The sequence below is a fragment of the Perca flavescens genome, chromosome 17, assembly GCF_004354835.1.
Source record: "Perca flavescens isolate YP-PL-M2 chromosome 17, PFLA_1.0, whole genome shotgun sequence".
Lineage (NCBI taxonomy): Eukaryota > Metazoa > Chordata > Actinopteri > Perciformes > Percidae > Perca > Perca flavescens.
In genome coordinates, this window is record NC_041347.1 from 1605942 (window position 1) to 1623812 (window position 17871).

General features: G+C 37.9%; 1 protein-coding gene across 1 annotated transcript in view; it reads left to right on the forward strand.

Moving 5' to 3' along the window:
* Positions 1-6477, forward strand: part of LOC114572230 (gamma-aminobutyric acid receptor subunit pi) — a 54090-nt gene extending 47613 nt beyond the window's left edge. The window contains exons 7-10 of the mRNA XM_028603747.1: positions 2693-2830; positions 3000-3152; positions 4465-4655; positions 5213-6477. Coding sequence (XP_028459548.1) covers positions 2693-2830; positions 3000-3152; positions 4465-4655; positions 5213-5575 — 845 coding nt within the window. The 3' untranslated portion in view covers positions 5576-6477. The remainder of the gene's footprint in view (positions 1-2692; positions 2831-2999; positions 3153-4464; positions 4656-5212) is intronic.
* Positions 6478-17871: the final 11394 nt, after the last annotated feature.

Here is a 17871-nt window from a genome sequence, read left to right on the forward strand (position 1 = left end):
CTCTCCCTCCGTTCCTCCTCTCCTTCAATCTCTACCTCCCTCTTGTTCTGCCTCTTCATGAAGATGTATATTCAAGGATTTATTTCTTTTAATGTCGTGCCAAAAGTGGATCCTCTGTGCAGGAGGAAGGTTTAAAGAGAGCGTCGTTGTGGGAGGTTGCGAGGTTTTTAGATCAGGCTTGCAGTAAAATATTGAGTGCGTTCTGACAGCAAAAACAGTCAGAAGATAGTCACAGTCTTTTTTGGTCTTTTTTTAATTAAACTTTGGTGGTGGCTGTGAACAACTCTTTGATTGTAGATATGGCCACTGGTTTGCAAGGGGGCAACAGGGCACTGGAAGGTTGAACGTACCCTTTTGTAACTCTTTCCATGCTATTGCATAGCATGTCACTACCCATTTGTGTCTCTCATTTGTACTGTAATGTCGAGGCTTTAGGTCGGGAAAAATAATGAGAGAGAAGTACAATGAGAGAGAAAACAGTGAATATACAGGACCTTTGAGCATCAAAGTCAACACAGAGCCCTTCATTAGGGGACTTTGCTCCCAGCACCATGGCTCACACTGGTCAATAATACATGACTCAATATGTGTTTAAATGGGGATAGCAACAGCAAATTCATGAGCATTTCATGTAGAACAGATTATAGAAGTGAATTTGAGCTTCAGCCAGCTGCACTTCCTGTAAGATTTCTTATTCTCTTGCTCCCTCTGCAGAAAAACGAGAGTAATACACAGAAGGGGTTGTTAATCACATCTTTTTGTCCTCAGCAAATTTGATCATGAGAACAACACCAGTTGTTTTTTAATTGATATGATGAAAGTTACAATGTACAGTACCATCAAAAGCACTGCCACAGTTAGCCGTGGCATCTTGGACCATATTCATTTTGCATGCCTTCTTATTCCAAGTTGTATTCGGGTTATCGGGGTTCTCTAGGGAGCAGTGCAATATGCATGATAAGTCTGTTATGGTACGAGGCAAGAGATGAGCTCCTCATCAGGACTTTTTGCTACCCCCTTTGAAGAAGTGAACACAAACACCACAAATGCATTTCCATTAGCAAATCTTGTTAGATCTATCCGTGTCAAACTGTGTTAGAGGTAATAATGGGAGGATAACATTTGTTTCCACTGTGACTGTAATTACATACACAAAGCATAAGCATTGTATATTAAAGAGTTTAAATTGTTGTACAAAGTACTTTAGTGTTGGTGTAGACCTTGTCAGAGGTACTATAACGTCTTAACCTAGATTTTCAGAGGTTGCCAAATGTTTCTCTTGTGCAGATATTAAGCATTAGAGGGAGTTTACCACCCACTATGGGTTGAAAGCCCCAAACAACTCAACCATAAGAGGAACAGACTTCAGCTTAGCTTGAGCAATTAACATTCACTGCTGTTCTCCATCTAGCTACTTTAGGGTTTAGTAAAAACTATTAATTCTCTATCATCATTATCTTCATCATCTTTACAAGCAGCTTTCTATGCTAATGTGTATTCTGCTTGTCATATCTGCACCTGCACAAACAATAAAACTGCTCCAGGTGAAGAACATAAATGTGTTTTATCTACCGTGTAACACATACCTGCCAACAGTCCCGTTTTTTAGCCCTATCTCCCGGACCCGGTTTCTCCCGGTTTGTTATTTCTCCCGGGAAACTGCATAGCCCAAGATCCTTTATAAATAATCGGATATGTTTGTCTAATGTTGACCAGTTGCCAGATTTTGTATGAAACGCATTTCAACCCGTTTGTCACCTCAACCTGGCAACCTGTAACCCAGTTGCGCAGTTGATCTCTGCGCAAGCTTCGTGGAAAGTTCAGACCCGAAAGCGAGCCGACAAAAATGGCAGCTGAAGGCGGGCGGTGTTCCCGCAAAGAAATCGGAATGTAGCTGTAAATTTCAACAGCGTTGGGCGCAACAATTTACATGCATCTTACCTAGTCATATCGACAACCTCTACACTTTTTGTAAGGCGTGTCGCATTGATTTTAATGTAGCGCACGGTGGGAAAAATGACATTTAAACAGCGGGTCTTACATTACACTACACAACAGTACCCCCCCACCCCCCACCGGAAAGCGCGGCCATGCCCCCGCACAAATCTCCAGGATTTTGAAAACCAAATGTTGGCAGGTATGGTGTAACATTGACATATTATCACCTTATAGCGTTTCATAGTGAACGTGTTAGCAAACAGTTGCCCATATACACATCCAACAGACATGGAGCAACATTAGCATTCTTAGTACATAGTACATGGTTGTGTTTGTGATCACCTGACGAATGTAAGTCAGATATTCACCCTCTTTTTAGCAGGCTTGGTCTACAGCTAGTCGCTAACTTTGCATGTCAACAGTTAGGGGCTGGGTAGCTGGTGAACGGTAGGGTAATCAGAGCTTTTTGTCTGAAAGCAGCTGCCTGGTTACAAGGTTAATGAGAGTGGGAAGTCTGAACCAAAACAGTAAAGATGCAGGCTATAAAACCATAAACTCCACTTTGCGTAGAGCTTAGGGGAATTAAAGCAGTGTGTGATTATTCTCTGTGGGTTCCTTACTACGAGCAACACATTTCACATTAAACATACTCATTGGATCCATTGTTAAAATGAAAACATTGACTGGTGCAGCTTTAAGTTATTTTCTGTAATTTTCCAAAGAAAGTTATTTCCATCTCTTTTCTCTCCTACAGGGGGTTACAACATTAATGATGTCATGTTCTACTGGACCAGAGGAAATGAGTCCGTCAGCGGTTTAGACACCCTACAGCTGGCTCAGTACACAGTAGAGGACCACTACACATCTGTCTCAGAGGCCGTTTACGAAACTGGTAACAATGCCCTTCAATCCACCGATTAGCGTTACACCCAGGGCTATACTATACACAGCAGTCAGTATAATTAGAGCCCTTATGGGTGGGATTACTGATTCACACCACATCTTTTCTGTTAATAAGTACAGTACTGTACATTGACGTACTTGTGTCCCTCTTTTCAAAGGCAATTACCCAAAGCTGGTCTTCCACTTTGAGCTCAAGCGGAGCATTCTGTACTTCATCCTCGAGACTTACGTCCCCTCCAGCCTGCTGGTTGTCCTCTCATGGGTTTCCTTCTGGATTTCGCTGTCCTCTGTTCCAGCACGTATTTGTATAGGTATGGGCCAAAACTTTCTTTTGTACACTCAAATGTGAAAATGTGCCTTCCTGGGTAAAAAATGGTGCAGACGGTGCTGCGTACTGTTGTTACGATATTAACAATCCTCCTTATTTCTCTCCTTCATCAGTCATCACAAATATAAGAGACTGTTATTCTCCTTAAGTGAGCACAGATGTTAGTTTGGATTTGATTTCAGAGGGCTGAGGGTTATTACACGTGTTGTTGCTTTTTCTTTATATGATTGTCTGGGCATCCTTTTCATATCATGACTGAATGAAGTTAAATTAGAACATTTATCTCATATTTTGGACATATGAGAAACTCCAGATTAGGGTATATTATTTTCTGGTCATCTATCTGAATGTTGGAAAAAGATGACTTGAGTTGCATTAGCCTACTGAAGGCCAAACTGGAGTCATCAATAGGGAGTGCAAATGAAGAGTTGGGTTTGTCTGGATTGCAAGACATGGCCAGAATGATTCTTCATATTTGTATTTCTGTCAGCAGCTCTGTCTATTGGAGTACTCCACTCTCTTTGTCATTCTTTATTTTTTTTTAAACATATTTTTATTGTTTTTTTGTTTTAGTACATCACCATAAACACTTAGAACATCATGAACATATGGCAGAAGTGAAAACAATAATTAAAACATTAATAATACTGAAAGGACCAAAATAAGTGAACAAATAAATAAATACAGATAGCAAAAAAAAATAAAAATACAAATAGAAAAATCTTGATGTATGTGTGTCATTCTTTTTAAACACAGTTACATACAGGATAACATACATGTCAAAGGATAAGGCATTATCCATTATTTATGTTATTGTCAACAAATCCCATCTAAAGACCAAAACCCAGCCATGACCTTATCCTTTTCAACAAGTATTGCCTGTGTATCAAAATCCCTTAATAAAGTTTATTAATCTATGCCATTGACCTATTTTTACAAAACAAACTCATTAAAACATATTAATTAGCCACACCGTTGCAGCAGGTTACATTTTTTCTGTATTTTTTCTTAAAGCAAATATACTGTACACCGAATTCACTTAACAGTTTTTTGGGTAGTTGTCTGCAGGTTTAAAGCCCACTGGAAAACCTGGAAAATATTCCATAACATTTATTATATAAAAACACAGAAATCCCTCATGTTAAAAACCCCCAAAAACAGTTCCAGCTTTGGCAGAAATTGTGTGTTTATGTAGCAGTCCATCACTCATATAAAGACGAACTGAGATAATAAGTGTTAAGGCCTTTCATGATTGATCAAAGAATCCGTATGTCTCTTTGTGTTGTTTGTGCCAGGAGTGACCACCGTACTGACCATGACCACTCTGATGATGGGAGCCCGGACGTCACTGCCCAATGCCAACTGCTTCATTAAGGCCATTGATGTTTACTTGGGAATCTGCTTCAGCTTTATCTTTGGCGCGCTCATTGAGTACGCCGTGGCCCACTTCTGCACCCTCACTCACATGGACTCCCACATGGTCATGGTGAGACCCTCCTGGATGTAACTGTGTTATTGTTAATTGTTGTGGTCACAGTCATTAGGTGTGTCTCAAAATGTGGATACTTTCGTGAGTACACTTACATGTAGTGCGCTGGGTAGACTATGTACTCACTTGTGTAGTGCGTACATGTATAAATTACATTTGTGTTTTTGGTTTTTGCCGTTTGAATCGCAAACGCTGCAGCTTTGTCGCTATACAGTATACACGAGTTTGAAAATACGTTGGCGGTCTGTAGCAAAGATTGCGACGGTTGGAGGCGCAAAGGAGTAGTGCACTGCATTTGGCCATACTTCACCAGTGTGAACGCACTACTTACTCAAAATAGCAAGTATAAATACAGAAGTGCATGATTTGCACAGTAATTGTCTCCATATTTGGTGCTCATCATCATCATCATCTTAATCATCATCATCAACATCATGGCATCATGAACACTTTGGGGTGAGTTGAACAAGTGCTAAACGCTCTCAGATTTCAATGTGTCACGTTTTTGTTTCTATTCAAAAATCTTTCTTTCTCTGGCTCTCACTCTCCTGCAGTACTCCCACCACATGCACGACTTCGACGATGAAATGAACGGCATCATCACCACCATCTCCAATCACAACAGGGCCAAGAGACGCAAGGAGGCCGCTGCAACTCCTACCCCGACTCCCGCCTCCCTAGAACTCACTGTCAGCCCGTCCAGCCCCTCGGGCAGCGAGCCTAACCCCGAGGCATCGCCCCCGAAGCACACCCACTGGTGCCTCACTGCTCTGGCCACTGTCCGCAAAGTGCTCCGCTCCATAAATTGCTGTCACATAGAGAACCCCCACCACATAGACAACTACTCCAGAGTCACCTTCCCCCTCTCTTTTGTCATGGTTAACCTGCTCTACTGGATATATTATCTGTACTTTTAGCATTCGCTCGAGTACAGCATGTGTCCCAGAGAGTGTGAGACTGAGAGTGTATGTAGACAACTGTATGTATGTACAGTAAGTGTTATTTAGGTGTGTTTTGAGATGAGTGTGTAAAATGTCTGCATTTGGATTCATGAGCAAAGTAGCATACTTGCATAGGGTTGTTTTGGGAAAAGTAATGCTTATGATTACAGCTCCATTTTTCACTGCTTTAAATTTAATGCAAAAATATGCCCATCTGACACTGACTGGATGAGGTTTGGTCAATGCTGATACACGTTGAGATAAAAAGGAACTTTGGTTACAAAGGAAAAAATGGCCAGTCTGCCTGTTTTAGGCTATAGTATATTCATTTGAAGTGTATCACCGTAAAGGGTGTTATTGTCTGAAACGCAGAAGATGGAGCTGTAATTTGAGGCTTTATGACAGAATATGCTAGCAGTGCTAAGGGAGAGCAAATGCCTGTTCCATCTTGATTCTCTGTTGTGAAGGAATGATTATTGATACTACAACTTCATCTTCTATTTCTGCCTGCAGGTCCCTACAACATTTAGAGAGAAATAGCTAAAATAATGGATGAGAGAAGAGGGATAAAAAGAGAGCTGAGCGAGCTGGAAAAATAACTTAACAAGGAGAGTGCGTTACAAACTTTAAGCCAGTCTCCGTTTCTGCTCGCTGTTGAAATCTCTCTTTCTTCTGTGTCCTTCTATGACTTATTTTTAATTCACTGAGCAGTGCTCTCTCTCTTTGCCTGCATTTATTTTTTCGCTGACACTATAAATGTAGTGGCCTTTGATCACTTTGATCAAATCTGGCCAGCAGTATGATGACACTTGTCATCTCACATTGTAAAGCAGTTTCACACGAAGGGAAAAACTGTTCTTCAGTTTCACAAGGGAGGGAATGACACCACAATATGTTAAATAATAAACTACATAGCATAATTATAATGTTATGAAATGAATAAGCATATGAATACATAGAGTGCAATATATACATATGTTCCTGAAATACTTTATCAAATTATTAAAATTTAACTAGTTATTATAACTTTTTTTAATGTTTTTTATTTTTCTTTAATTTCATTATGGATCTTATTTTATTTTAGAAGGTCCTTTTTTAAACCTCTGTTTTAGGGCATTTTCCCAAATGACACTTTTTATTTAATAATTTCATAATGCAAAGCCTCCATTAGCAGGACTCAGCTACAGCTAACATTACCCAAATTTGACCAGCTAGCTCCTGCTAGCTGCTGCTCAACAACCATGCTAAAGTAGTTCTAAATCAAGCTGCTGAAAATAAACAGTGCAAAAATGCTGAAGTTTTTGTCTAACAAGGCTATATCATGCTTCCTACCTAGCCAGCCAGCTAGCTAGGATAGGTTGTAAACTTGGGTTATTTACACGGCATCACACTGAGAAGCTAGTGGTAGTTACTATCAGATTTACCTTGGCAGTGTTATGCTTTTTCTTGTTGGTTCCTCTAGCTAAGAGGAGCTATAGCTAGCTAGCTAGCTAGCTGGCAGCAGAACTCTGTCTGGCAGTCGGTGGTAAATGCTAGATCGGTGGTAGATGCTAGCTCGTACCCACCGAACTACGCACGGGCCGTTATTTGAACCCTGAACGTTTAGTGAATAAATATGAAGCTAAACGCTTATCTACCAAAACATTCATTATAGGCCTACAGGAAAACATGACTCACCTCATAAGTAGTGAGATGTAACTAGGGTGACCAGACGTCCCCGGTTTCCGTGGACAGTCCCCGGCTGGAGCTGTCCCCGGAAATGTCCCCGGTTTTCACTGTGACTAACAGACCCGAAATTGGAATAAAATAGTTGTGCACCCTACACGCACAGGCTCAAGACAGCCAGAGCCCCAGCAAGCCTCAGAGATGTTCTAGAATGCCAATTTTACGAAAAATTACTTTTTATTTACATGGAGTCTGGTGGGTTTAGCAAACGCAATTTCGTGGACTTTTTACGTTTTTAAAACAGAAAGTTTTAACAGAAAGATCGACCTCCTTAGAATATTAATCTGAGCCTGTCAGTGGCAATACAAGCACTTTTATGAATGTAAATACAAGCTGGACAATTGACGTCCTATTAATTTACATTGTAGCTTGTTTCACCATTGCCGACTGCAGCAATCTCGTTTAATAGTGGACCAAAGTCAAAGGAAAATATTTCCTCAATAGTTTTAATTTTATCCAATACTCAATAAGCTGTTGTATATATATATATATATATACTGTATATATATATATATATATATATATATACATATATTATTATATATATATTCATATTTCTACTGTATATATATATATATATATATATATATATATATATATATATATATATATATATATCAGTAGAAATTATTTCTACTGGTATGCTTCCTAGTGACATTAATGCAAAAATATGAAGAAAAAACTATTCCACCTGTGTGTGCATGGTTATAATTCTGAAGTGCAAAATAGTTCAGGCTACAGCACAAATATTTCCTTCCATAGATAAGAATAATCAAATAACCTCTGAATTTCTTTTCAAAGTGCACCAGATTGATGCATTTAAACGTTAAAATAGACAACATTTTCTTACAGGGGAGCATGCCCATAGATCCCCCTAGGGAGGCTTGTGCCCCAGTGCAGCTCTAGGTCTAGTGACCCTAACTCAAACCCTGTCTTTCAACCAAACCCTTCATAGCTAGCTAGCGGCTAACTTAAGTGTTGACACTAGCGCAGTACGCCAGTTTCATTGGGTAACTCGTTCGCTGGGTTCAAGCTAGCGTCTACTGCAGTGGGTGAGCCTGCCAGGTGAGGATGGGGGGGCAAGGAATAAAATCTTTTAAAAGGAATTTTAAAATCTAAAAAATAATAATAAAAAAATCCTAAAACTGATTTTTATAAAAATAGCATTTCATAGTAATGGGATAAGTTATTAAATTATTTCACAATTTATTGATTTATTTATAAATGTGACTTTATTCATTCACATAATTGTGAATTTCATTATGTTTTTATATATTTATTTAATATTGAACATTTTGTATCTTCATACTAGCTGGGCAGGTGTAACGCAACATTGTGGATATACAGAGCAGCAACACCTAGACATACAGGGTGCCACTAATAGTAATATATGCAACACTCTTTATGGGCTGCTGGTAGTGTTTCTTACCGTGCTTTTGTAATACATACATAGGCCTAATGCAGTAGTCAGACCTAAATGTGTCAGACATTTTTGAGTGATTTGAATATGAATGAAATGGCCAAAACATTTCAACAGGATGTCATCATCTGTGCATTATCCAAATGGAAAAAGGCCTGGATTTGCTACGCTTGAGGTTTCCCTTCGCTCTTCCTTTTTAGGCTGTTGTCATTTTTGGCTGTGTGAGTGTTCAGGTGATACAGTGTGTACGTTACCAGTCATGTGAACCAAAGAGCCAAAGATCCAATTTGATTTCCTCTTTGTTTCCCTTTAGTTCCTCAACTAGGAGATTTTGGGTGCATTATAAAAATGTTAATATCATGTTTGTTCTTGATAGAATTCTGAAATAGCATGCAGTCAATGACCAGATGAACATGGCACTTTACATTTCAAATAGAAAACAGGATTCAGTTTAAAAACAGAGATGCATGTTTATTTATTGCTGTATTCAATATAACTGTGACATACACTCACTCATTCATTCCAATTTCAGGAACGACCATGCAACGAGTATGATCATAAGCTGAATTGATAATATTTATTTATATTTCATTGCCTTTAAAACTGTTTATGTTCATATTTTATCTGCATTATTTCTCTTTTTTTCTAGTTTGAATCTAGTTTTGAGTATGTCATCAATTACCAACATTTTGATTTCTCTTCTTGCCTGATGATAATAGAAAATTGACTTCTGTTTCTGTTCTTCCTGCATGGTTATCAAGTGCAACTTTTCTTTCTTCGGCTTTGCTTGGTTTTGTTTCAGTTTAATATGATGGAGAAGAATTACCATAAAATGCTCAGCTGAGGCTATTGAAAGGATTTGTTCTGTGATGTCTAATGATGCAACTTGGATTTGGGGCCTCATCTGGGTCCAGGATGGATGGTTAAACTCCTGTTCTACTTTTCAGTCATTTGAATCTTATTGAAAAGGAAAAGTGATCAGTGACAGTGTTCATTTGCCTTTGAGCTGCGTCTGCTCTGTGGAAGTCGGTGAGCACTGACCAATTGAAAAGGTTAATATGATAAAACACAGACTTTCAGGTTTTGTTCAATATACTGTAGCACCACAGTTGTAGCTTCTCAGTGAACAGTACAAGATAGGAATGCTATTATGGAGCCAAAGAACCACAAATGCAACCACTTAGAACGTTTTCTCACTCGGTGATGAAGTTTATCCACACGCAAAGCTCAATAGGAACCATTATCATATGGCTCCACGGTCGCAACTACGTACATTATCAGTGCCGGTTTGCTCTGAATGAACAGCATTTTGGGTGGTTATAAATACCCGATGAAGGTGAGAATATATTGCGGAAACAAAGGTGTGAAACAGAACATTATGGGTAATATTGCCAGCACATTATGTGGAGCAACTTTTCAGCAACTTTGAAATGGAAAATGGCTACCGTTGGACTGCCCTTTCTTTCCTGTTGTGATACATTGGCTACCAACAACACAGTTCCTGGGAAATTTTTATGTGAAAAGCATTTATATACTGTACCATGCTAATATAGGGATCAGTTTGCTTAATCTGTTGTAAATAAATAGTAACACTGTGCATGTTTATTTGGTGTATGAATATGAATGATAGCAATAAAAGAGGGTTAACGTGTATTGGTGACACTTTTTCTACATTTCACTTATTGCATTAATGTTGGATGTTACCTTAGTTAGTCAAGATGGTATCATAATTTAACAAAGCAGTTTCAAAATCTGCTCATTTTTTAATATGAATTAGAGGTGCAGTGGGTTCTGCAGACATGCAAATGTGTATGCTTGTGTGTTGCAGATGTTAGGGCAGCAGTGTCCTAGTTGGAGTTGTGTTGAATGTGAATATTAATTCCCTGCAGCTCCATTAGCTCTGAGTCAGTAGAATACAGAGGGAGAGGGTGATCTGAGATCATCAACCAGTAAATACCCACACATTACTTTTATGGGTGAATCCTGTCACATGCTTTCCTTTAAAGATGTATGAGGTCACTTTGCTGTTTGGCAGTTCCAAGTGAAAGCAAAGATATCTGAAATTTTCATTACCTTAACGTATGTAATTTGAGTAAAATATGGACTACATTTCTTTTCATTAAGATGGTGAAAAAAAATTGCAGCTGATTCCAGCTCTGGAAAGACTAATTATTTTGTGCAAGTCTGATAATCCAGGCATTGTTGCTTTCATTCATTAAGCTGTGCTGTATGTGCTTACACAACAAAGCAATAATAAAAACAAATACTAATTTAGTCTTTAGACAAAAGTACACTTATTCCAGCAAGCACCACAGTAGCAAAGAATTAAAGTACACAATACAGTGATACATAATGCACATTTAAATGTGTTAACATAGGCTAAACAAATGTCAACATCACAAGCAATGTAGAGCAGTTGGATTTTATTCTCTGGATGAACAGGCATCTTCATTTTGAAGACCAGACAGTCTGATAACACCTTTGTTTACTCAAAGTTGAAAAGAGGAATATGAATACTGGTGCTGTAATGCATCCAGTCTTAATAATCCTCATACACCTGTAAATCCTGATCCTCTACTGAATCAATCTCATTAAATTTTGAAATCCCTTTAAAAAGAGATGTACTGTATTTATTCAAAGGGATTACCATTAGCTGATGCCAACAGCACCAGATGGTCTTCCTGGGGTCCAACATCCAGTACATTATATTCATCATATAAATATACAACGTCACATTTGTATTAAGCTATGTTCATCATCACATGTACACCTGTATTGTTGTACATTAAGAAAGTGGTCATTTTAATTTTCTCAAACATTCATTCTGATGTACATTAAATCACATTGCCATTAAATAATTAGTCTCAGAAAAGGTCTATGAATTAACCTCAAGGGTCATCACCAGGAAAGAAGAATTTTAATTTGCTTGTATCGTCCTTCATCTACCATTGCTTTTTATGATAATTTACATAAACTGTTAAAACAATGTCAAGAAAGAAAGGAGCTAATTTTAATGGGCGATTTTAATATAAACTGGGAAAATAACTCTGATCAGAAAAAACTTAAATACATAACAGACAAATTTAATCTCACCCAGTTAGTTATTGGTCCCACCCGCATCACTCATTCTTCTCAGACGCAAATTGACTTAATGTTTACAAACAGACCGGAAAGGATAAGAAAATCATACAATTTATTAACAGGTTTATCTGACCATAATATGACATTACTGGGAAGGAAACTCACTAAAAAACGTTTTAAGAACACAACCATAGTGAAACACTATCATTCGAGTATTCCTAAAAATGATATGGACAAATTTAAATCTGCTTTAAATGATATTGACTGGACTGATCTTTTGGCTATTGAAGATATAGAGAACAGTTGCAATCTGTTTTCAAGCACTATTAATACTATAATATCCTCATATAGCAGAACAATGAGATACAGACCAAGACAGAAAAATCCTCTACCTTGGCTCAATGAGGCTCTCTGGAAACAGATGAGGGACAGAGATTCCTCACTAAAGATTGCACTTAAGTCAGGACTTAGAAGTGACTGGTATAGTTATACATCCCTCAGAAATAGAGTAGTAAGGAATATAAGGAAAGCCAAAGTAGATTTCTATATAAAAGTAATTGATGATGCAAAGGGAGATGGGAAATTAATCTGGAACAATCTTAATAAATTAATTGGTAAAGATACTCAGCATTGCACACCGGCACTTGAACTGAAATTAAATGGAATCATAACCAGAGAAGACGATATTATAGCAAGCACTTTTAACAATTTCTTTATTCAATCAGTGGAGGAATTGACACAGAATTGCATTGCTAGTAATATAGTGGGCATTCCTATTAATATTGACAAACCTGTTTTTTGGATTTGAGGAAATTAGTGAATTTGAGGTAGAGAATACCATAAATTCATTAAGGAACTCAAAAGCTAAGGATGCCTTTGGTCTTGATTCTGTATTTTTAAAAACTTATAAACAGTTTTTAATCAAACCTCTTACACATGTAATCAATCTATCAATTAAACAAGGTATTTTCCCAAGCTCCTCGAAAACAGCTGTGGTAACCCCCATTTTCAAGGCCGGTGATAAAACACTGGTGGAGAACTACAGGCCTATCAGTATACTACCTGTAATATCCAAGGTAGCAGAGAAATGGGTGGAGAAACAGCTAACTACTTATCTTAGTAAAGGTCATACACCACTGCACCCAATGCAGTTGGCTTTCGAAGTAATCACTCCACAGAAACAGCCAACTGCTTTTTTATTGAGAACATCAAAATGAATCTAGATAAAGGAGGCGTGGTGTGCGCAATATTTTTAGATTTAAAAAAAGCATTTGACACTGTCAATCATGACGTTCTTTTGTCAAAACTATCTTATTTTAATTTTTGTGGTAATGAAATTAAATGGATGAAATCATACTTAACTGACAGAAAACAAAGCACACGCATTAATAACACTCAATCTGCATATCTAAATTGTAAAATGGGTGTCCCTCAAGGATCTATATTGGGCCCCCTTCTGTTCAGTCTCTACATAAATGACCTGCCGACTGTTTGTCCATCTGTACATTTACAAATGTATGCAGATGACACAGTCCTCTATGTGCATGCTAAAAATAAACAACAAGCTGCACAACAACTGACTGAGGCAATGAGTAAGGTATCCATATGGCTAACTAATTCATGCTTACACCTGAACATAAGTAAAACAGTATGTATGTATTTTACAAAACAAACTACTGTGACTTATGACCCTGAGGTAATTGTTAACCAAGAGAAGGTTAGAGTGGTATCTGACTTTAAATATCTGGGAATTATCCTAGACTCACAAATCTCATTTAAAAAGCATACAAAAAATGTTGCCAATATTGTTAAGTTTAACCTGGCAAATTTTAAGCACATAAGACCATACCTACCAATGAAGGCCGCAAAGCTCTTCTTGCATGCGATGATCTTCTCACATTTTTCTTACTGTTTAACTAGCTGGTCGCAAGCCAATAAAACAATATTACAACCATTGGAGTCACTTTATAAACAAGCATTAAAGACATTGGACCGTAAGGGTAATAGCTATCATCATTGTCACATAATTACAAAACACAACATGTTTAGCTTTGAAAACTTTAGAAACTTTGCTGATGCCTGTCTTGTCTTTAAGGTACTCCATGGGCTTGCTCCACCACCACTGTGCCAGTTTATAAAACAGAAAGATAAGGTCAATAGAGTAACCAGAGCAATCACCAGAGGGGTTTGCATAGTTCAATTTAGAAAAAGTAGGATTGGAAGCACAGCCTTTTCTATTAGAGCCACAATTTTTTGGAATAGTCTGCCCAATGAATTAAGGGACTGTAATAATCTCTCTTCTTTTAAAAAACATTTTAAATCTTGGATTAGGGACAATTACAATTGTAATCATACACCAAATACTTAAACCCATGAATGTAATTAAGATGAGGATTAGATGAGGTGAGCAACATATTGTCTGTTTGTGGGTATATTCATATTATTTTAAAAAATTCTGCTGTATTAATTACATTGCTACTGTATTTCTTAGATTTATGGTGTATTTGTATTGCTTTTTGTATTTTAGGCTAGGGACAACAGATGGAAACTAGCACTTGTAGCTAACTCTGGCTTGTTTACAGCAAGTAATTTATCTGTTGATCAATGAGCATTGTCCCTATCAAATAAATAAAAAAAAATAAAAAAAAGAACAGTATTGCCAATGGTCTTCCATACATAGCCAATGTCTGCTATACAGAAATAACAGGCCGTAGAATGCCGTCATTGACTAATCAGAATGGAGAATTCAACCAAGCCGTGTAATAATTTGCTATAATGACCGGCTCGCTCTACAGTACATTATCCCTTACTTAGATTGTTTCTTATGAGTTCAAGAGTATTGGAATCAATGCTGCTCATATTCTGCCTTAACCCTTGCGTTGTCTTCCATTCGACCATGCGCTTGTCGTCCTCCCGGGTCGACAAGGAGGAGAATTAACAGTTTTTCTGACGTTTTTTTGTCCCTTTTTTCTCGACACTTTTTGTGCTTTTTTCAATGTTTTTAGTGCTTTTCTTTTGCTGTTTTACACGTCTTTTTACTACCATGTATAAACACTACTAACACCAACTTAGTACCACTAGGTTCACACTTATTTTTGGAATTCATGTCAATAAATGAGGTCAATAAACCTCATTTATAGGAAATTATACCTAATCCTTGAGTTAAAAAAAAACATAAATTATGAATTGACTCATATTAAAGGAAGGATAATCAAAGAAGGGTATATGCCAACGTTTAGTCAGGATACTGTTTCGAAACATTACATTTTTTTTCAAAGGCAATTTTTTTTAATAAAACACCCAAAGTTCAATGAAAGTAGAGATCCGATCTTTTGTTGTACTGGGGAAGCGCGTTGTATGGAATCATCCATGTTATTGTTGGGTAATTCAAATAAGTTAGTTAAAAAGAAACCCATATTTCTGATAGAGAAATTTAGAAAATGGGTCAAATGTGACCCGAAGACAACACAAGACAACACAAAGGTTTAAAGGTCCCATGACATGGTGCTCTTTGGATGCTTTTATATAGACCTTAGTGGTCCCCTAATACTGTATCTGAAGTCTTGTGGCCTTGACCAACTGCCACTTTGCTCGTTTGAAAGCCATGATGTCTCTCTCTCATGGGTGTACTAAATTCTCTGGCCGACAAAGCAGAGAAAGGGGAGGTAACCTTGCTCCTTATGACCTCATAAGGAGAAGATTCCAGATCGGCCCATCTGAGCTTTCATTTTCTCAAAGGCAGAGCAGGATACCCAGGGCTCGATTTACACCTATTGCCATTTCTAGCCACTGGGCGACCATAGGCAGGCTGGGGGAACTCATATTAATGTTAAAAAAACTCATAAAGTGAAATTGTCATGCCATGGGACCTTTAAGCATTGGTCTTGTTTAGAAATCATTAAAATAATTGGCTGATATCCAATGGTTTTGTTAAAATCCTGCCATTTGACTCCACAAAAGAAATGCTCCAAGTGCATTATTTCATTTAAGGTTCTCCAGGATTCTTTACCATTTTGTTTAATGGCATGTATTGTTAATTCTTTTATTCAGTGTTGTCACTTGATTTCTCAATTGACAATATTTAAGTCCACAGACTACAACTTAATGCTAATGTAGATTTGGCTTCATCTCTCTTTTTCATTAGATCTTAAAAGACTCATTCAACCATGAAGACAGTCTGCATTTGGCAGTACACTTCTTCATGGGAGCATGTTTGTCGACAATCCCTATGAAGATGTTCATTAAAATGTGTAAAGAAGCATGATCATCATCAATAATTATTCAATCAATAAACATCTACTACCTTGCTACAACTACAACAAAGGCAACACAAGAAAACGTGGTAGGCGTGTGAAGAGAATCACTGCTTCGGTTCCAACACCAGCCAATATCAATGTCCTCTAGTAAAAATGTTTTACCATTCACATCTGCAACTCTGTCAATAAGCTGACATAAGTCGTTCAGATATTGAGTATTAGGTCCAGGAGGCCTGTAGCAAAAACCTATCAAGATTGGCTTCAGGTGAGGAAGATGTACTCTAACCCATAAAAATTCAAAGTTATTTCACAGATCATCAGTTCAAAGGTGCATGTTTTTACCTTCTCAAGTATTCTCTACTGCAATTACTTTATGCTCAGCTTTGATCATAAATGGACTGTCCAATGGTCAGTCAGACTTTACATTTTTGATCATACCCTCTCAATATGTATAGTATTGTATCCCCACAGTTTTAAAATAGTAACACTGGCAGTTTTCAGAAATAACGTGAACAATGCACCCCGACATTTCATCCGACATTTCATCACATCAAGTAATAGCAACACTTGCAGCCCAACGTGATATCATGACTTCGCATAAACATACACGGCACTTACAAGTGGCGTGTATCCACGTGTGTGTCTACACCGTATACAGCACGTTGCATTTTGAGCTATCTGCGTGTATGTCTACACCGTATACACCGTATACAGCGGACGGGATCTCAATAAGTGGCGTATGTTTGACACGCCAATTCGTGTACCATTTTTGGCGTGTTATCAAGACACATAATCGCTTTTCGGACAGTTGGGTTTAGGAAAACAACAACGGGGTTGGGTTTAGGAAAAGAAGAAAGCGTCGGTTGGGTTTAGGAAACTTGACACGCGGGACACGATCCCCGGTCTCCTGGGTGAAAGTCCTGTGTAGTTTGACCCATTCACCCCCCCAACCAACCTCCCTATGCAGATTTTCAAGCGTTCATACTACTCGCTACGGCGTAAATTGACATACAATCGAAAGGTAATGTAAGTCAATGGAGGCCAAATGCTAAAAAAGCGATTATGTGTCTTGAAAACATGCCAAAATGGCATACGAATTAGCGTGTCATACATTCGCCACAAATTGAGATCAGTCTGTGCAGCCACTGTCAGGCCACAGCTCCACAATAGCCCCTCCTGTCACATGGAGAAACCTAAGCCCTAACAAAAGATAATCACAGTTATTATAAATAAACACAAAACTCAACTGTGGGATACGGTGTATAAGCATTGTGTGCTAATACTATTCTGAGGACTGAGCATTTATTGAGTCGTATAATGTACGTACACTAAGGACATCATTTTGTGTTCAAAAGGAACATTTTGCACGAGGAAACTTGTCTGAGCCCAAGCAATTCTAAAATACTGTAAAATCTAAATGGACTTTAGTGTCAAACCACTGTCAAATATTTGATATTATCTTAAAAGCACACATGCACACACTTGTTAAGACTACAAAAATCCCAATGACTAATGGTCTCTGAAGTGACTACAGACAAAATGCTTTTTAACATTTGCGGTATCCCAGACAGCTTTTTTTCTATCTGTATTGTGGCTATATGGTACTCTGTAAAAACTGATAAGAGATTAAAAATAATTTTGCGGACTCTGTTACTCTCCCCGTGGTTAGAAGAAGCATGACAGAGAGAGTTATCACAGCATCAAAACAGATTATTCAGCATGAGTCAGACCGATACAGCATTGGACTCAAACAAGTCGCACTGGAATGTGAAATAATGTGTGCAATAATG